The 21904-nt window shown below is 38.4% G+C and overlaps 2 protein-coding genes across 2 annotated transcripts; both read right to left on the reverse strand.

The window, feature by feature from the left end:
• Window positions 1-10289, reverse strand: LOC137274317 (uncharacterized). Its single transcript, XM_067807464.1, has 6 exons — window positions 10281-10289; window positions 9696-9769; window positions 9208-9272; window positions 7397-7612; window positions 484-726; window positions 1-239 (listed from the first exon to the last, which is right to left on the reverse strand). Exons 1-6 carry the CDS (start codon window positions 10287-10289, stop codon window positions 1-3), a joined length of 846 nt encoding a protein of 281 aa, XP_067663565.1.
• Window positions 10290-11469: 1180 nt separating this feature from the next.
• On the reverse strand, window positions 11470-21424 carry LOC137274327 (fucolectin-like). Its single transcript, XM_067807476.1, has 4 exons — window positions 21382-21424; window positions 20972-21187; window positions 12906-13148; window positions 11470-11708 (listed from the first exon to the last, which is right to left on the reverse strand). Exons 1-4 carry the CDS (start codon window positions 21422-21424, stop codon window positions 11470-11472), a joined length of 741 nt encoding a protein of 246 aa, XP_067663577.1.
• Between the last annotated feature and the right edge of the window lie 480 nt (window positions 21425-21904).

Here is a 21904-nt window from a genome sequence, read left to right on the forward strand (position 1 = left end):
TCAGTCGATTTCCCAGCGACACAGGCGCTGGATATAGTAGAACCAGTTATTAGCGCTTGATGCAGTGGCAGATCCCACTCTAAGCTCACACCTATAGATGATGAAGTTGTAGTTGAAACCGATGCAGGTTCTGTTGTAACTGCAATGAGCGCTGCACTCTACCGCAGATGTGACACCAACTGGGACAACATCCCCGACATACCTGGTTCCCACCAAACGCTGAAGTCTGGTGCTGATACCTGTGCAGACAGAGTTCAACAAATATAATAACGATGGTGTAATAGTACAGAGTCCGCCAATACTTGAAGTGCCAAGGATGTGTATCAAACCGAAATAAAAACTGCTCAGAAACGTACGTCATCTATGATAAAAATCCACTGTGTGGATTCGGGCTCTTGTTGAACGAGATGTTTGAGCACGGTTACAGCGTTCAAGGACGTATGAGGATAACAAGTATTACTATGGGAAGTGTTTTATACTTACACTCTGGTTGCGTTCTCTCAAACACTTCAACTTCGCACAGTGTTAATCGGTCACTCTCCGACCGTCTGTGTAGACCCTGGATTCTGACATAACGCCCCTGGGCAGCACAAGAACATGATACATTTTCTGTTGCACCAGCAGGCATTGGTCCATAATACATGGCACACAGTTGTGAGGGAGTCAGTGGGTTCTGGATGGGGTCATCTGTGAAGACCTCAATCTTTAAGTCATGCATTCGGTCACCTGAAAGTTGCAGGGACATCTGTTTATGTGTGAGTTAAAATTTAAAGCCACTTTGGTAATGCTGTAGCCATACCAGAGCTGAAACAGTAAATACATTATAAATGGTAGTAAAACAACTAGTACATGACAGTTAAAACAGAGTCATCAGGACATTACAACATAAAATGGATCGCCATACTCGGGACCACAGGGACTTACAGTGGATTTGCTACCAACATTGACTCTAGCTCGATTTACACAATTCAGCCACTGTAGTTACCTTTAGCCATAATTCAAAATTACAAAATTGCTACATTTGAAAAATCTGATCAGATTATTTTATTTCGACAGCTTTGGGAATTGATTACCCTCTCAGGCAGACAATATTTTAACAGTACTTAAACCCTCTTCGAGGATACAGTCACTAACAATCTGAGTTGCTAATTGAAATTTCCAGTTATAAAAATACATCTATGACAAAACATATTACTCAAAATTTATCAATCAATTACAGTTATTTTAAGAATTCGGTAATAAAATGATGATTAAGATTTTAACTCCGAAATATTTTCCTTCTGAGGGAAACATTTGTGCAGCCAAGCAGTGTTTCTGACTAGCAATATGCAATATATTTACCTCTTTCAATGCGATGCCAAAACTCATTTTTTCATGTGGGCTTGGAGATACACGTTCTTTCACCAAACCAAAAAAATATTTGACCTGCTTTTTGTGAAAAGATGTCTCAAATAGATACAAGGTTAAATCTATACATGTCAGTTAATGACCAGGTCAGAGTTATGGAGTGAGTGAGACCAAATTTTAACGTTACATTCGCAATATTGCAGCCATATATTGACGAGAAATGTTGTAGATGCACAATAATTACCAGTAGTTAAACAATCAGTCATCGACGGACTGTAAAATAACCGGGGTATCACAAAGAGAGGTAAAAAAAGCTAGCATGTATTTTTAAAAGCAGAAAAAATATTTTAGACAATACCAGGTAAAATGGGCTACTGACCACCAACATGTGAAGGTAGATCACCATACTAGGGGCATTGAGGACACCATCCCTTCAGCTGCTGGCGATTGTATGCAAGTTTAAAAAATTAAAATTAAAAATTAAAAAGACAATACTACTACAGCTAAAATGTGAAAGATTAAATTTGACTTCCAATGTTTTGGGACTTACGTACCCTTTCAGGAGGACAATAATTTTACAGTACTTTTGAAGGACCATTGAAGATACCGCCACTAACAATCTGAGTTGTTTATTTAAACCTCCAATCATAAAAAGTGATCTATTTACAAATCAGTCAACCATTCCAGTTCTTTTAAAAACGCAATAATTAAATTATAACGCATATGTCTGAAACGATCCTTCATAGCTATATTTTCCAGCTCAATGCCAACAGCAGCAATAAATGGCTTAACTCTGTGGTGGAACAAGAGAAGACTTTTTGTGATACAAATCCTCAGAGAGAGGATTGAAGACACAGTTATATGCAGGGTTAGATTCGTTAGAATATAGTTTTGTGATATACTGTAAAGATATTTTATACGGCGTTGAGTAAAAGATGGTTCATCGGCCACAAGGTAGAGACAGTCATCAGAAGAGGTTCTAAAGGACCCAAGACAAAGTCTTAGACCTTGATGGTGAACAGAATCTAATAGTTTTAGGTTACTTTTGCAGTCTCCACTATAGACGATAGAGCCATAATCAAGTTTGGAACGGACGAGCGGTCAATATAGATGGAGGAGGGTAGCTTGATCCCCTCCCCATTTAGAATTTGAAACCACTTTTAACAAGTCAAGAGCTTTCAGGCATTTAGCTTTGAGGGATTTAATATGAGACAGAAACGTTAAGTGTGAGTTTACAACTTTAATGAGCGTGCCATCTAGAGATAGTTCGGGGTCAATATGTGGTTTGTATTTACGGCAGAAATGTATGCATTCAGGTTGCGATTTAGAAAATTTGAAGCCGTTTTCAAAACACCATTTATTTAACATGTTTAGACAGTTGCCGTTCAATAGTATGCACATTTTGACCACGACAGAAACATGAAAGTCACCCACAAATAACGAACCATTAAGTTATACTAAAAGGTGTGACAGACAAAATACAACCTTGTGGAACACCCTAATCCTGATTGTAATGATGAGACAGGATAGAAACCACGCAGACTTGAAATTGTCCGTCATTTAAAAAGTTGGCTATGAATTGGGGCACACGGCCTCTCATATCGAAATCATGTCAATCTCTTAAAATGCCACATTTCCACGTCGTGTCATATGTTTGTCAAGATCAAAAAAGATAGACACAGGGTGCTGTTTATTAATTAGAGCGTTTACAACAAATGTTTCCAAACGCACTAGGTGATCGACAGCACTTCTGTTTCTACGGAAACCACACTGTATATCTGCCATAAGGTTGTTTCCAAGTACCAAACAAGTCGGTTATTTGTCATGCGTTCCATGGTTTTGCTTTCACAGCTAGTTAGCGAATTCGGTCGATAATTGGACGGACCCATACGATCACGTCCAGGTTTAAGTATTGGTACTACTACAGCGTCACGCCATGATGAAGGAAATTTCCCTGACGTCCAAATATGATCAAGAATATATATAAGAGCGTCTCTAAACACGATTCTGGCAAGTGATCCAGGTGTTGATAATGTATGTTATCAGCTCCTGAATCAGTATCGTGAGCGGTATGGAGCTCATACACAGAACATGTTTCATTATAAACATTATCTGAATTGAAATTAGTAGGTTTCTTTTCTTGGTTTTGATAGTGTTGGAATCTAGGCAAATAAATAGAAGAGATGTTTGCGATATGTGATTTATCAGGAAGTAATTGATCTCTATGCTGGAGATGATAGACACTAGATTTAGTACATTTACCTTTGATTATCTGGACCATGTTCCATACATGGGCATGGGTGTTTGAGAAATGTTACTAAGATTGGCGTTTATTCTGCTTAAATGCTTTAGCTTTAAAATTAAATATTTATTTAAATTATGCACTACAAGATGGGGGCGGGAATTGTAAAAGCAAGATTGCATGTGTCAATATTCCATTAAATTGTACGTGTTAACATTGTTTGAAGTTTAAACTAAACTCAAGTTTACTTAAATTTCAAATCCACATATCATAACTCTTCTAATGGTATACTAATTCATATTGTATTTAAAGTTTAGCCTCGTTTCCAGTACTTGTGTATCACATGACATCCCTAAATAAGCACATGGTCTAAACAACATGCACTTCAGTCTGTGCCTGACCACCATACGAGAAAGTTCCTCACCTCACTGTCTTCCAATTACTGCATGTTAAGTAACAAATGTATGTTACTGTGAACTCACATAACTTCTACCTTTAATCCTTTCTTAGTTGTATTAATAATGAATTATATATAATTCCTGGTAAACAATTTTTGATAAGTTTAAAGAAATGTTGTTCAAATGTGTATTCAACCAAATGTCTTTGTACAATTTCAATACATACTGTAAAGTTTGTTAATGCCTCAAGTAAATAACTTTGAAGTGCATTGAGCAAAGATTATGGAATTGTTTTTTTTTTGCTTACACTGTAGTTTTTTAACCTCACCAGAGCTGAACAGATTTTCTTCACGCCCCTCATTCGTGAATCGGTTTTCGTCTATCTTGATGTATTGTTCAAGCATTCATCTACCTGTCAGTCAACGTCTCAAGAATGTTTTCAAGGATAAATTGTAACTGGATATGAATATAATAAACTCTGATGCGAGTATGGAATATTTTGTTGTTGCATCTACAGAAAAACCGATCAGCTTTCTTCCCTGCCTTCATAGCCTGCTTGCACTTATCGGTGAACCATGGTTTTCGTATATGTGAATTGCAGAAGATTTGGGGATACAATCATCAGCTATATTATCAGGTTACCAGAGAAATCCTTTATGGCAGCAGGATCCTATATAAAAAGTTCAAATTCAAGTCTGTTACTACAGAGTTCGGTATAAAGTCCAGATAGCGTTTTTAAAATTCAATATCGAGGATGAGGTAGTGTCAGATGGGTTCACAGGTTGTAATACCGTTGGAAAATAATCACTTCCACAGAGGTCATCATGGACTGTTAAGTGTTAATCTGTAAGTGATAAATCTAGAGCTGAATGGGTTCCCGAGCCAGGATGTAAATATGTGTTGTAACCGTCATTACATATGCATAAATCATTATCTGAGCAGAACTCTTCCAGTAGATGATCCCTAGCATTAGTTGTTATACCACCCCAGAGTGGGTTGAGGCCATTCACAACTTCCATAATGATACATAGTTTTGGTAGTTGATCATATAGATTTTGTAGTTCAGTCTTGTGAAGAGCTAAAGACGATGAGATATACTATGAACATAATGTTGGTGTAACATGTAAAGTGAGTTATACGGCAACTGCTTGAGGATTAGAATTAAGTGTAATTGGGCTATAGATATCCTTGCTTTTTTTTGACTAAGATTGAAGATCCTCCAGTGACCCTGTCACCCAGAAGTGAGCAGTAATGATAAGCATTGGTCTAACTGCTTTAAATAAGGCTCCTGCAGACATAGTGCTGATGGTGTACTATCCAGGACTAATAACCTCAACTACCTCGCACTTTTTTGGTGGGTGACAAACCGTGTGTCCTAGACCAAACGTTTTCGGACACGTCCATATCCTCATGAGATCCATATTTGTTGAACAACTGAATTTTATTTTCTGATCCTTTCAGGGTTCTGCCACTGAGCTTTCTTGAGGATTTTGGCTTTTAACCTTAAGTTTTTAGCGAATTGTTGAGACTTCACTGTTGACAGAGAGGATGGTTCATGATCAGAGGTTGTCTCTGATTGCATTTGGGGTGTACTGGGAAGTGGTTCTGCTGTTTGAGTAGATATATCAGATGAGATAAGTTGAGGAGTACCTGTTGTCACTCATGTTAAGTTGGTCTGACAACATGCAGATAATTAGGTGTGTGTATAGGTGGCTGCTGACGTTCTGGCAATGGAAACATTGCTTCGTGTTTGGTCCGAGCTATGTACCAGTTTCTTTGCGTCTGCAAAACTAATAGTTTGTGTAAAGTGTATTCCATTGATAGTCATTTGCTCTTTCCAAACAGAACAGTCTTTAGAGAATGATAGTTGTTCCCCTTTGCAGTTAGTGCATTTTTTGACATCACAGTCTTCTGTTGTGTGTCTTTTCACTGCAGTGAGCACACACAACAGACAATGTGCAAGTATTTACACCGTGATCAAACGTTTGACATTTGAAACTCTTAAGAGGATTCGGAATGTATGTCTCAACATCGAGGTTAGAATAACCCGCCTTCAGTGATTTTGGTGCATTAGGTAGAAAGGTAGAAAACAGATAAGTGTTGTGAACTTATAACATAGAGTACACCCTTATCCTTCATGTCGGAGACGATATCTAGTTCTGACATGTCAGCCAGCCATCGCCCACGATCTTCAACAATTCCCTTGCTCGTATTAAGGGTTTTGTGAGCCGCGACGGTAACAGAAATGCCAACAAATGTTTTGGTGCTCAATGTGTTCAAAGGGTTAGTTGACTGTTGTCTTTTCGTACACTCAAGCACCAGCGCACCAAAACACAATCTTTTAATGGTCTTCACAACGACGGCAATGCTTTGGATACCGTTAGACACAGCAATGGGGTTCAATTTTAATTTTGTCCAATCACTCCATGGCAACGAATCGTGCCCAGTAATCAACTGACGTCGTTGTCAGCAGGGGCATTTTCAAATGGACGTTTATTTGTTTTGTTTAGGGCCTCATAAGCCATGGTTTGCGCTGTAGATTTCATGATGCGAGCTCCCCAGCCACAAAGGAGCATCACAAGGGCATGGCTAAAAACAAGTGGGTCTCCAACTTGCAGCACCAAGGATAATCGGGTGATATGCTCCAGCAGAAGAATTATACATAATTTATCCACCAGATTGGCACATGACTCTAGACAAAAACATGAAAGTGGGAAAGTTCGCCAAGACTTACTATTATTATGGCACAATTTTCAAAATTTTGAGCAAGATTACTTCATGTAATGCTCAGTTCTTGGCGTGAGCAGCCGATTGGTTGAACCCGGCCGATTGAACCACCCGTCTAGGTGAATGTAGGGCCAAAGTGGTGTGTTAGGCAAAAGGAACACGGTTCCAGGCCCCTATTGCCCTTAACGACCAGGATCCCTTCCTCCACCGACATGGGGTCGCAACCTACACCGAACGGGTTGGTGGACCAAATATGCCCCCGGGTCCACAGAGGGTGTTGGCGAGCTCATAGCGTTACCCAGCACTCACCACGAGGAGGTGCCTTGCCATGGGTGTCTGCCGCATCATGAAATAATTGCTTCCACACTCAGTCTTGAAAACAAATTAGCAGATCCTTTAAAACATCATCCAAAAAAGAAATACAATTCCCTTAACACCATGCCAAAATAGTCCATACCTGAAGTGAATTAATCACACCGACGTACTACCTTAGGATAATGTGGGGTAGGCAGCCCAGAGGTTAAAACCTTTGTTTGTCAAATGGTAGGCCCATGTTTTCTTAATTCCAAACCAGAAACACTGCTTGACTCACTTGTTACTCACCTCCAGGAAATAGGCTTTTAATTCTACAACTTATATTTGTATATTTCTACATGCTTCAAAGATAGTCAAGTATCCTTACCACAGCAATCCCCTCTGTTAGTTATTGTAATGTATTCCAAAATATAGTCGCCTTGAAGGTCAACCATCCAGAAGGGCTGCATGTCCCCCAATCGGCTCTCCCAGCATGATAACTGGAAAAAACCTGAGTCTTTGTTGCCGTCGACTGCTCTGTCTTTGATGCTTGCTAAAGTCGAAGATTCAGCTGGCTTACGCAAAGCTAGATTATTGAGGGTACCTGTGAAAAGCAAAGGGACTGGGCAGCTGAGATGTTCAATGTCATGAAAACGATTGGGCATATTAGTTAGCTTTCACGGGAACCTGCGAACTTGATATGAACGCCTTTGTTATTCAGGGATTGACACGTGGCAATTTCGGCTGGTTGAAAGAATTATTCGATTGCAAGGCTAGGTCTGTTACGTGTTAGATTAAATCATATTGCACAGATAACACCCTCCATTCAATTACGATATAGTTACATCACCTCAATGGGCCTAAAGAACAAATGAGATCCGTTCCAGAAAGGGATACTACTAATATATAAACAGTAATGGACAATACCACAAATGAACAGTGGTATAGTCCGCTTGGCTCAAAAGCGGACGGATGAATTGCAGTGTAACTTGAAAACGAAAAAGCATATCATACTTAATGAAACGCTGATCATAAAAACAATCAAAACATCGCACCACCTCTGTGAGGGTTTTGCAGAAGGTCTGTCCCAATAATAAAAAAAGGTTGTTTAATAAACTACCATTAAAATATTGACACAGTTCACTTTACTACGAGGGAGGAGTGCAGAGAAAGGCACAGCCATGTGTTCGAGAAGCACAAGTGCCGAGAAAGTTACTTATTCATTAACCTGTGCATTAACAACTTTTTAAATTTTAAGGAAAAATATTCTGCAAAATCCGAGTTGCATAGATGGCAAGGCTACAGAATACTCGATGCCTTCTGCCGTCTTTGAAAGCCTATGTTAGAGAGTTCCCTATGAACGGCGTTACGTTTATGTTGCAGACTGGACTCGATTTTTCAAAGGTCATATGCAACGCAAAACACTTTGCAGATTCTGATACCTTTCGGTATGCACTTACCGAAACAAATCATCAAACATGCCATGAAAAAGCGATGAAAAAAACCCCAAACGCGTTCAAACGATTCACTAAACTGCACCATAAACAAAATAAATTGATTTATGATTCCTGTCTCTGTCACATTATGTAATAAGGCAGGTGTGATACTTGTACATATGACATGTTTTTATGTCTGTGGGTTGCAAACAAACTACATCCGTTTTTCTCTGATGGCTGGATCTGACGGAAACTGGTGCGAACTCTTGTCAGTTTCAAGTCCAGCTTTGTACTTGGACGAATGACAGTTTCCAGCCACACAGTAGTTCACCATCTCTACTGAGATGATTTTTGATTGGGTCGAACGCAGATTCAGAGAACATGTGTTTACAAAACCCAACATCTCTATACAATTCTTTATGGATACCAACTTCTGCTAGTGTATACGATTTTGTTTGACAACGGTATATGAATCCATACTGAAACGACGCATCAAGTACAATAAAAGAAGTAATACGAGTCCACGATGTATTGCATGACGAAATGTCTAGTTTCCGGCATACAAAATCTTAGGACAACTTAAAGACTCACCAGTGCGTGAGCAACAGGATTTTGTCACGATCGTTTTTACTTTTATCAAACCACGAATTAAAGCAAATCGAAAGCTTCTTGCCACACGATTTCTGGTTACATTTCCAACACAAATTGTCTTTCCTGTAGCTTTTCTGTTTACATAAATAGAATTTCCGAATACAACATTTACCGCATGTTTTCCTGTCCAAGTTTCCAAAAGACCCGTGAATGAAGTTCTTCTTTATCTTCCGATAACTTGAAAATGTCCCACAATTGCATGTTCTGAACACCTAGTAGTAGCTGTAGACTTCCAGTTATGGCCGTTACTAGGCTATGGCAAAATATGACCAATCACTTACCTTTAAAGAAATTTTCCACGCTCATTCGCTCCAACTCCCAGAATTCCATAGTTCCGTTTTTCTCAAAGACGCATATATTTTTTTAGTTGTGGTAACTTACCCTTCATTCTGGAAATCGTTAGTTAATTCTACTAACCACAAGCTGCCTCAATTAATTCGTTTTTAATTTATTAAAAGTTATTTTTTTTCGAATTTATAGCTCGTGCTTTTCTATAATAGGGAGTGCGGATGACATTAAAGAATGCAGTTGGTGACATTAAAGAAGGTACTCAGCAGACGTAAGACTACACTCATTCACACACTTATCATACGAACTTACCTGAAACTAATGCTGCGTTTGTCAGAAGTAGAACCGACTTCAACAGGAACATCATTTCTCCACCACAGCGCAACCTGAAATGTTTTCGAGAAAGGTATGCACACTTTAGGTAACCTAAAGCATATGACGTGAAGATGAAGAAATCGATATCCGTGAACTTATTGATCACATACATGACTTCATGTATTGAAACTCTGTATCTGGGTAAGTAGTAATGACGCATGTTTTTGTTCTCGACTCCACACATTGATCGGCTTATCGGAAGTAACTCTTTTAAACAGAAAATAGAAACAAGAAGTGTTTTCGAAGAAAACGCATGAGCTAACAAACGTCCATGTAAGATATGTTGCCATAAGATTAACGCTATTTTTGAGGGTATTACCATTTGCAGAAGCCCGGGGTTTTTAATGAACTGCCCGACGAAGATAATTATATAGAGATTTTTTGATGATATGAAAACAAACAACTGTATAGCTTTTGAATGATTTACTACAAATAACAAACACCAGAGTTCACTGAGAGCAAAACACATGACGTCCCTATTGAGCATGACGATATTCGACCTTGGACTTTGCCCATACTAACAGCGGCCATCTTTTTCAGTGCTCAACACCGTTAGTTGTTTTCAGTGGTGCATGTTGTAATTAATGGCATAGTTGTTTAGGTTGGCACCAGCAAGAAAGTGCATGATGTCACCGAAACTGGAAACAGTGAACGTTGAACGTTATTGGCACCAGCAAGAAAGTGCATGATGTCACCGAAACTGGAAACAGTGAACGTTGAACGTTATTGGCACCAGCAAGAAAGTGCATGATGTCACCGAAACTGGAAACAGTGAACGTTGAACGTTATTGGCACCAGCAAGAAAGTGCATGATGTCACCGAAACTGGAAACAGTGAACGTTGAACGTTATTGGCACCAGCAAGAAAGTGCATGATGTCACCGAAACTGGAAACAGTGAACGTTCAACGTTATTAGTGTGAGAGGGAGTTAAAATTTATTGACATCGGCAGTATTCAAGCCATATCCTGACTAGGAGAGGTTACATTTGTAAATGTACACATGAAATAAAAACAAACTTATATACTTACTTGTTTGTGAAGGACAGTAAAATGACATAGCTTATAACAATAGAACACTGTTTCTAACTCTAACGGTACAATGTAAGCGTGGGCTGTAGATTTCCAACAACTGAAGGCCGATCACCATACTAGGGACCACGGGGACGTTCAGTACATTTGCTTTCTGCATGGACCCTAGCTGGATTTACACCATCCCTTCACCCCATAGCAGTTTGCAAAATGTAGCCATACATTAAAAGATACATATTTTACGATTAAAAACGTGAAAAGTTTAATTAACTTTGAAACTTTGTGGACTTACATACTCAGGTTTGTTAAAGAGCTGTGTATTTGTTATTATACACCACATTTCACTCTTTGTTCTTTGGATATAATCATTTGATTTAAAAGGCCCAGTTGTGTGATGTTCGTCGTTGTTTCGTGTCTTGCATCATGTGCAGGCGAGTTACTGTGGAATTAAACGAGAGAAACGCCACATATAATTTCCCAGATGACCCCCAAGTACATAGGTAGTTAGGGAGTGAAACAAAGGTCAACTCCGTCAACGAAAAGTGTACATGATTCTAAAAAGTTTCTGGAACATAAACCGTCAATGGCCTGTTGCCGTCGTCCTGATGGGCAAGGAGGACGCTTCTGAGAAGCAATGCTTTATAGTGTACAATGGAGGTAACGAAATGTTATTGTGCATCTTTCAGTCCTCCTCTAAGTGACATAGGCGATGGATGAAGTAGAACCAGTGATCAGCGTTTGATGCATTTGCAGATCCCACTCTAAGCCCACATTCGTCGGTGTTGTAGTTGTAGTTGAAGCCGAAGCAGGTTATGTTGTAGCTGCAGTTGATGCTGTACTCAGCGGCAGATGTGACATCAACTGGGACAACATCCCCAACATACCTGGTTCCCACCAAGCGCTGAAGTCTGGTGTTGAAACCTATAAAGACAGTTAAAGAAAGAGCTCAACAAATACAATAAAAATGCTCAAACTCTTGATGACAAAGTTTGTACTGGTTTTTGGACTTTAGCTCAATAACATTTAAATGTTCCCCCAGTAGTTTAAAGTAGTAATCTCACTTCATGGCAGCATTCAAATCATAAAGATTGGGACAGGACAACCAGATGAGGTACAGGGAACACTGTTATGATTGTTCGTAGATACGAGTGAGTGAGTTTAGTTTTATGCCGCATTCAGCAATATTGCAGCTATATGGTGGCGGTCTGTTCATAATCGAGTCTGGACCAGACAATCCAGTGATCAACAACATGAGCATCGATCTGCGCAATTGGGAACCGATGACATGTGTCAACCAAGTCAGCGAGCCTGAACACCCGATCCCGCTAGTCTCCTCTTAGTCGCCTTTAATGGCAAGCATGGGTTGCTGAAGGCCTATTCTACCCCTGACCTTCGTAGATACGAGATATGGAGATAAGACACAGTAGAAGGGCCTTTTGAGACTTCATAACAGAAACTAAAAGGGGCATTACAAACTCTTCATCCTGGTGGGCAAGGTCCACGGATCGATCTAGCTTTCACAGATAAGAAATATGCAGTCCCTGGGTCTCCCGTTGAGGCTGAATAATTTCAATGAGGAGAACACATTGGGCCTTCACGAATGCACAAAATACATACTCCCTACTGAGTGAAAATTCGAAGAAAATCATTAAAATGGAATATGCCAAAACGATGGGCCAAAACGAGAGGAGGAACCTATTTTCGTAAGAATTCTTCGATAGGGTCAGTGATTATAGTAAGTGCACTACTGAATGGACAAATTGAGACCAGGTACGGAACTAAACAAACTCTGTACCATACATAATCGGAAAACAGTATCCACTCGGTGATTCTGAGTCTTGCTAAACGGTTTCAAGGGTGCATGTGAAGAGCGTCTCAAACTTTGACGCATCATGCATCATCGGTGCAAGTGTAGACTGCTGCAGTCCCGTTTTGGTTTGGTCGTTGTGTACCTTTTTCAGGTGGATACTTGTGTCTACATTTTTTTCCGAGGCTTGTTGGGATGGGAAAGATGGGATAAGGTGTCATCCTTTCCCGAATCATTACCCCTTGGACTCGGAAACTTGACTCGGCTCAAAGGCTCAATACCTATCACCATGTTAAACGTCATTTACTTACACCCTGGTTGCGTTCTCTCAAACACTTCAACTTCACACAGTGTTAGTCGGTCACGCTCCGGCCGTCTGTCCAGACTCTGGATTCTGACATAACGCCCCTGGGCAGTACAAGAACATGATATATTTTCTGTTGCGCCAGTAGGCATTGGTCCGTCATACATGAAACACAGTTGTGAGGGAACCAGTGGGTTCTGGATAGGGTCATCTGTGAAGACCTCAATCTTTAAGTCATGCATCCGGTCACCTGAAAGTTTGAAGGGATTTGTTACCAATGATGCCAGAAATATTTACCAGTGGGTTGCCAAAAATCAGTTGTTAATGCAGGACTTCAGTTACATGTAGTCTTCACCATACTAAGGAAACATCTGAACTGACCTTATATACCAAAACAAAGTGTGGAAATAAGATCTTAGATTCCATTCAAGATTATTTCAAGTAACACTGGTTATACAGTAGGAGGGGTTATATTAGTGTACATATGTATGATATACTTAATTGGCATTTAACATGTAGCAATGAGTATGGCCACTATCTTCTTGTCTGGCAAACCCTGAAATCTTCGTTAGATGCTACACACAGCAAAAATAACCTGGTTTCCGCAGTGCGGAAACCTGATGGAAAGTGGACTGAAACTTAAGTTTCCAACAAGAATCCAGTGAGTTTCCGTTCTTTTACACTGAGTTTCCGCAATGACGGAAACTGTCAATTACCCACTTTCTAAGGGTTTCCGCACGGTATCCGTTACCCATGCTCCAACAAGTTTCCGTTGAGTTTCAGTTAAGTTAGAGATCCATCAGGTTTCCGCAGGGTTTCAGTCACCAAGACTTCATCAGGTTTCCGCAGAGTTTCTGTTGCCAGAAAACTTTCCACAGCATTTCATTTACTCGGGTTCACAGGAGTCATTCAATGTGTGTCATTGCATATAACATTCTTGTTACTCCTGGTTGGCAAAGAAAATATAAGGAGTTTGTGTACAATCATCACGTATACATAAAGAAAAACAAAAGATACAATAAGATTCACTGTTTTATTTTCAGACAAATATGGATCAAACATATATCTAATAAATAATAAAAAGATATAGCACTAGATAACAGATCAATATTTGTCACTTATGACAAAAATATTTCTAAAAACATGCTATAACAGTTGCATCCCTTGACTCCTCCTGCACCTCCTCACGCTCACACAGAAAAACACACCCCAGTCAGTCAATGCTAAACATATAATAACACACACCATGCAATACAATACAACAATGAAATAAAATGCAATAAAGAACTTAGGTTACATTGAAAGTACAAAAAATGTATTTAAAGCATATAAAGGTCTCTTGGAAAATAGATAAAAATTAAGATTGAATAAAATTGTATTAATTGAAATACAATCAGAATATCAAAATTATTAAAGTTTTACATTGAGAATAATTCAAATTTAATTGATCACAGATAAAATTACGTTCATGTGATCGATTAGCTATTTACTAGCCCACTTGGGCATCCTTGAGCGGATATCTCTGTCATTGTGGTTGGATGCCGCATCCTGGTCTTCATGTTGGTCTTAGCTTTGGTGGTGGCGTTGAAAATTGTGGCTGAGTCCAGTGCAGACATCTTGAGTTTAGATTCCCAGGTAAAGGGGTAAGAGAGCAATGAATTGGCATCTTCTTCATCACTCACAACTGGTGAAGTCATTTCCAAGGTAAGTATAGTTGAAACCCTTTCCTTTCGCCGATCTGGCCAGTAAATAGTTTTCAGGCTTTTCATGCGCAGTGCAATTTTCTGAAAATTAAACAAAAATCAATCAACAGATAAACCATAATGCCAAGATGGATTGCAAATTATTAAAAAGGAAGTGTCGTGAAAAATTATTTACTTCATTAATCACCCCAACACAAGTTAAGCAGTTCATCACATTTAATGACATATCCTATTTTCTTATGGACACACAATCTGTTGCTCTGAAGTGACATGAAGTCACTGAAGTGTAATAACATGTTTATATATCACCATTAACTGACTTGATTCTTATGTTATGATTTATGAAATTATGATCTGAATCATGTGTTACATATCTTAAGAATGTAAAAAGCAATAATCCATAAACATTTTAAATGTACATTTCCGGAACTTAGAATCTGTCACACATTGTAATGAGAAGAATTGTTACATGTTATTATTCGAATAGATATACTTACGGATTTCATTCTTTTTGGGTTTTTTTTGTTTTTTTGCTGCTGTTCTGTGTGACACTTTCTTTCCGGTTTCTTGTCTACTGAGATCATCACGCCTGTTCCGCCACACTCTACAAAGCGCTTCTGAAAATAAATGTTTAAAGTACTATACAGTTTGTTTCACACATTTTAGTTCATCTGTTAGGCAAAGGTATTTATATATGCCATGCTGGCTTGGTTACTGAAGTTAACATCCATAAATCTGTCTTTACACTATTAATTAAATCATTAACTATTTATAATGACAGGCAGGTGAGTGAAAATTACCTTCACAAGATCCTATTGACCATCCTTGGTCGTGATATAGTCACTTGTTTCTTTGACTACTATATTCATAGAGTCCTCGTCATCGGCTTTACTGAAATAAAAACAAATGTCATTTTTCTTGCACTTCATGCAATCATGCATTCAACACAATGTCTATTAAAATTAACGATCGTCAGTGAAAATTATACAACCAAGTAAACTGCAGATTTATAACTTTGAATACATATATTGTTCTGAAAGCTTACCATTTTGTAGTTAAATGATTTAAAATAACTTCCAAAAAGGCTAACCATCCTTTGTGTTATTTCGTGCAAATTCTATGTACATCCTGTTTGCCAAAGTTATGCAACCGGTAAGTGAACAACTGACATAAAGATCATGATAAAAGAAGTTTAGTTATATCACATGACATAACCTTGCAGCAATTAAGCATTGTAAAATCAAGGGGTCAGTTTGATGGCAATCTCACACAGGTGTAATGTTAAACTGATTTAGTTTACCGGCTATTCAAATCCATTTGCAAATGATACTTTCATGTATTTTTCATTTTGAGAAAACGTACGTAGGGAAGTGAATTAATGAAATATTCAAAGTAAAATTACCTAGTAACATGAGCACATACCTTCGATAGACGAGGGTGATCCTCCAGGAGCAGTCGTGTCCAGATTTTTCTCACAACAGCCTAAAAGATTAAATCAAATACGTTAAATATAACAGGTATATATATATGATTATGCTCAACACGTATGTATTAAATTATTGAAAAATTACATGAAATTTTAAATGTATCCTACGCAGAGCTAACAGTTTCTTATATGAATTTAGTGTTTGCCTCAAATAGTTCAGAAACACATCTGACCCCTCTGAGCGAATTTGGGGGTAAACAATTACATTTCACTAATGATCCAGGATTGCATTTAATAAATTACACCGAAATGTTGCCATTGTAAAAGCCCATCATTTTTATCATTCTTTAAAATATATCTGAATTGGTGAAATACATCTTGCAATACCCAGTAAACCCATGAGTGAACCACTACATATGGCGGATCTTTTTGATGCAGATCGTAATTCATCCCCCCCCCCCCCCCCCACACACACACCTTTTGTACAAGTGTTAACCGAGTTGCAACGCTAAAATTTGCAAACTATTAACAGGAGCACTAAAATCAAAAGTCTGCCCCTTTAAACTTAAATAAATACTTGTGGTTAGTACTAAGAGAGTTAGTTACAAATACAAGCTTGGTGTATTCTATACCATGTCGATCTGTTGAAATGGAATATAAACAAACTTATTTTTCAGGCCTATTTTACTTAGATTTAACGATAACATTTAAAAATAATACGAGCGAAAATATACATTCGCGGGATAAACTTTATAATCTAACCGGATTTCTGTCATTAACGCAATATTTCTTTAAACGTTATTTACAATAAAATACCCTCGGTCTTACCTGACATATCCGAGGTACTCCGAGTTGCTCGCATCCGTTCTCTGCTTTCTTCTCCAAGTCGCGAATTCTTTCGTCGAGTGCTTTTGGGGAAAGTGAGGTGGCCATGGCAAAGTTTACACGACGCAGCCATCTTATGCTTAAAGTTTTGAAAAATAATTGCTAGGAAAACAAATTTGTTCCTACCCGCCAAACAAGATGGCGTCTCGCTAACACTCACGGGAAATAGACAGTTTTGTCATTGTGTTTTTTTAAACAAATCTAATGTGACCATTTGATAGTAGATTTCCTCGTTCTACAACAAAAGAGGAAGGTACACCCTGTTGTGAGTTGTTTTGTTAACAATTAGATAGTCTCGCGTGGACGTGATCCTGTCGCCATTCGTTTATTTGTTTACATTGCCGACATCAAAGGGGAGTGTGAAAAGTGGAATTCAGCGGATTGAATGTAAGTACTCAAAGTGACAACAGTGAGCAGTTATGGTTTTAGCAGTCTTTTCATCGCATTAGCGTCACTGATTGCTTTTTCTCAGTGTCAAGCATCAATATGTAGACCTTGTGATTATTAACAGTGATTAATTGTGAAAACATGTTCACCTTACTTTAACATGCCCGTGCGTCATGAGTCCTACTGATTTAGCACTCATGGGAAACTTTATTGTGGCAAATAAGTTATTTTCTAAAATCCTGTCAGGAGAAGGTAGTATCCGGATATATTTCTGCTGGATGGACCCCCCCCACACACACACGTACCATGTAAGTAATTTACGCACTGTGCTCACAACATTGTTTGTTCTTTTCAGTTATACACCCAGATCTACTATCCCTATCTACCCTTTAAGTTAACTTTACTACTATTACTAATATAATTTGGTGATGTGTCACAATTTCTTTGAAACCTTAATTCATTTGTCAATGTGAATGAAGAATGAAGCACAATCCCACTGAACCTTTGGCTATGATTTGTACATGCATAATTTCTGTAGACTATTCGTGGCACTTTCTGCTGCAGGGACACAGTTCTTTGTGGACATTGCGACAAGTAATTGTCAAGAAAAACAACCTAAAATCACGAGAAATACGTTTCTGAAATATGGTTGGTTTCTACAATATTTGTTTTAACATGGGTACCCAGAGATATTCCGCATATATGTCTTCGTTATATCTATTCATATAATCTGTACTTCAGAAATATTTCAACCAAGTCACATCATACATTTATTAGTTCATCAAATTATCTAGTATCTTATGTTCTGTGTCAGTTCTGTGTATCCAGTTGTACCAGTTAATCAGTTTCATGGTTTGATATTTGTTTTATAACCATTAAAACCTTGTCCCTTGCATGTGTTAGCCCTACAATGCATTGACATTATCATCACACCTCAAGTTTCATATTTCTGAAAGAATCGTTGTGTCAGTTATTTGATTTACAGATATGGATTGTGGACCAACAAACTCGGAGAATGATGCCCGGTAAGGGAATCTCTTTTATAACAATATTATTCATATAGCTTTATAATGAAGCTGACACTATGTTAATACATACAACAAACCTTTTTGACCTCACTCAAAGTGTAACGTACATGGATTCAAGCATAATATATACATATATTTTAAATTCCAGGAGAAATACGGCTTTTCTGTCCTCACTGCCAGACGTCTGTTTCAAGAAAAACACGTTATCTCCATCTCCGTAACAAGATGTTTGTTAGTTTGTAAAGATTTTTCGGGTGAATGACAAATGTTTCATCAGGTTAGTCATCAAAGAATTTATAGATTTCACTAAAAATCGAGTTTGCACTGTCACTTTGCTATCCATGTTTAATATATTTAATGTATGTATCATACATGTAACTGTAATAACTGAAAGTGAGCAAATGGTAATACGTATTTAATATTTGTAATACATGTTATCTGCATTATCATATATATTGCTGTGTTTCATTCATTGAATTGTCTCTCAGTTGAATTGATGATTCAAACTGAATGTCCATTTCCTTTCCAGACACTGACAGTGACCAAGATATTAACAGCACATTCAAGGTTTGCGAGCTATTACCACCACAATGTGAGAGCCTGATTGATTCGGATTCAGATGTTTCGCCAGATATTAACCAGGACTCGCATACACCAACAAACATCTACAGAAGAACAAAGCACTTTGTGTACTGGCTAGCTCGTCTTCATTCAGTGTGCCTACTTCCTGAGCAATGCTTGTGTGCAGAGAATTCTGTTACTCTTCTCTGAGCGCCCCAGTTTCTTAATACAGAGAATTGTGTACTACTGCAACTGCCCTGTTGCATTAAAATGTGAGCTTTTCTAAGAAATGAAACAGTTGGATCATAATATTTCCAGCGTTTGTTTTTTGTTCAAATAAATATGTAATAAATATAGCAAGATAATACAACATATTTCAGCTTTCTAAACTAAGCGAACTCTCATTGTCATCTTCCTTGTACAGAAACCTAGCGGAAACCTACATTACCCAAGATCCACAAGGTTTCCGCAAGACCAGAAACTTACTCACTCCAGCTATAAAGGTTTCAGTAAACTGAAACTAAATGGAAACTTCCAACTACAGTTTCAGTTGACGGAAACATGACGGAAACTAACACTTGTTAGTTTCAGTTGTGGAAACTATGCGGAAACTCTCATTGCGCGTTTCCTGAAACTGAAACCTAGCGGAAACCTACATTACCCAGTATCCATCAGGTTTCCGCAAGAACGGAAACCAAGTTATTTTTGCTGTGACAGTCAGTCCAAAAGGCTGTGTGTATAAACTGAAATGTGACTGAGGTGACATCTACATTGGTGAGACAGGCAGACCAGTGGCTACACATGTGAAAAACGCAAGACTTCAGTCGACAATCTGCAATCTGCAGTTTCTTACCACATTGTGAATACCCCTAATCATGAAAATGGCTGGGAAAGTTAAACCAACGCAAAACAGGGTAATGACAAAAAAGTAATGAGGTATAAAGGAAATACAAGATGATAGAAGCTATCTTCATCATACGTACAAAATGACCAATCAGGATATGCACTTCACCTGTGTATGGTTGATAAAACAATAGACAATATCATACCTTCGTCACTGTTTCATGAAAACGCTGTACCCATGTATAAACCATAATTTCTATGTACACAGTGTACTTACTTTATAGTCTTACATTTATAAATTAAAATCCAAGAATTTTGTGAAGTACGTATCTGTACTTTTAGGAATTAACCCAAGAAGTTTGCAGTAAACGATATTTTATATAACCATGCATATATGAATACCATGTATTCCTATTAGCCATGTTAACCGTTATGACCTCCATCTGTATTAAGTCGTCACAGCATTGTGACGTCATGGGTGCACTTAACTGTTTACCTGACGATAGGGGAGGTCCAGGTCCCGAAACGTTGAATCAAAGAATAAAAGAAACGTGAAACAGAAAATTCTTTATGTACGTATATATGCTCAACGTCCTCTCTTGTTGTGTACGACATAAACATCAAAATAAATTCACCATTGGACGACACTTGTATCGTACAAGGCACCTAAGTAAGTCATAGTGAAAGCGGGTGGCATCATATTTATATAAAATGCAGAATGCTATAACGGCCTACAACATAGACGTGTCGGGAAAGATGTCCAAAGTAGTCTATGAACCTAGCAATTACAAGTATTAATCATCATTTCACGTATCTTAGAACTGACTCAACTGGATGCTGAGGTGAACCTATACGTTTAATAACCATTTTGAGCCAATGGTATTGATGGTTATTTCTTTAAGGTAAGTAAGAGCGAGTATGTACTTAAAATTAAACTGTCTGAATTATGCAAATTTATGAGTACACTAAAGGATTTCAGTCGTGAGATAATATGCTCATGTATTCATTCATGCTTGGAATTTTACCAGTTTTGTCACCAGGAATGTGGAAGCAGTCCGACTGTGATTATATCATTTCAGGAAAACAAACAATGAACATATGTCGTCAATAAACTTATAACGCAAGATTCACGGTCATGAAACTGTCCTGTGCTGCAATGGAAAATATGTATATCGGGTAGCTGCACACTGAACATTTCTACGGTCATTTTTCTATCTCAAAGAACGTTATGTGGCCTTACCACAACAATCCCCCCTGTTAGTTATTGTAATGTAATCCAATAAGAAGTCGCTTTGAAGGTCAACCATCCAATAGGGTTGCATGTCCCCTTCTTGGCTCTCCCAGCACGAGTTCTTGTAAAAATGGGATTCTCTATTGCCGTCTACTGCTCTGTCTTTCGTATTTCCGAAGGTCGAAGAACTAGTTGGCTTACCCAAGGCTAGATTATTGGGGATACCTGAGAAAGGAAACAGTTCATAAAAGGAACCAGACAGGTAAACTTGTTGGAAGCATGATTGGCCGTGTCAGTGGGTTCCTTCAACTCTGCCAGCTTGGTATAAACCCTAATGATATTGAGGTGGCCCGTGGCGAGTTACGTTGATCATAAGCCTGAAGGATGAGATGCCCATGGATGGTGCTTTGCCTGATTACCTGAGTCATCGTAAGCAAATGTTAGTTTTCCAATGGCAATCATAGCTTTATGATAATCCAACAGTGATCATTTGCGGGTCTGCTTGTCAGTGTATGTTACAGGAAGGGATACATGTCATCGGTTCATCAGTTGCGTATATCGATGTTAATACTGATGATCGTTGGATTGTCCGGGCCAGACTCGACAATGTACAGACTGACGCCATATAGCTGGCATATTTCTGAGTGCGGCGTGAAACTAAACCCACTCACTAGAACACCAGTAAGATACTAGCTCTGCCAGATATCGAAATTCAATTCCCAAACGTGCATGATTGCATCAAAGACGTATTCCCCAAAATACTACGTTCATGGACTCTTATTTAAAATGCATCGTAAACGGTAAAGACCTGTCTGTATCAGTGCCAAACCTTCATAAAAAGAGTTTGAGCGAGTGAGTATATTTTTACGCCGCGTTTAGCATTATTCCAGCAAAGCTTCGTACTTACACGTTACAGCTATTCCAAGAGTGAGAAGTAGGACC

Source organism: Haliotis asinina, chromosome 1 (genome assembly GCF_037392515.1).
Source record: "Haliotis asinina isolate JCU_RB_2024 chromosome 1, JCU_Hal_asi_v2, whole genome shotgun sequence".
Classification (NCBI taxonomy): domain Eukaryota; kingdom Metazoa; phylum Mollusca; class Gastropoda; order Lepetellida; family Haliotidae; genus Haliotis; species Haliotis asinina.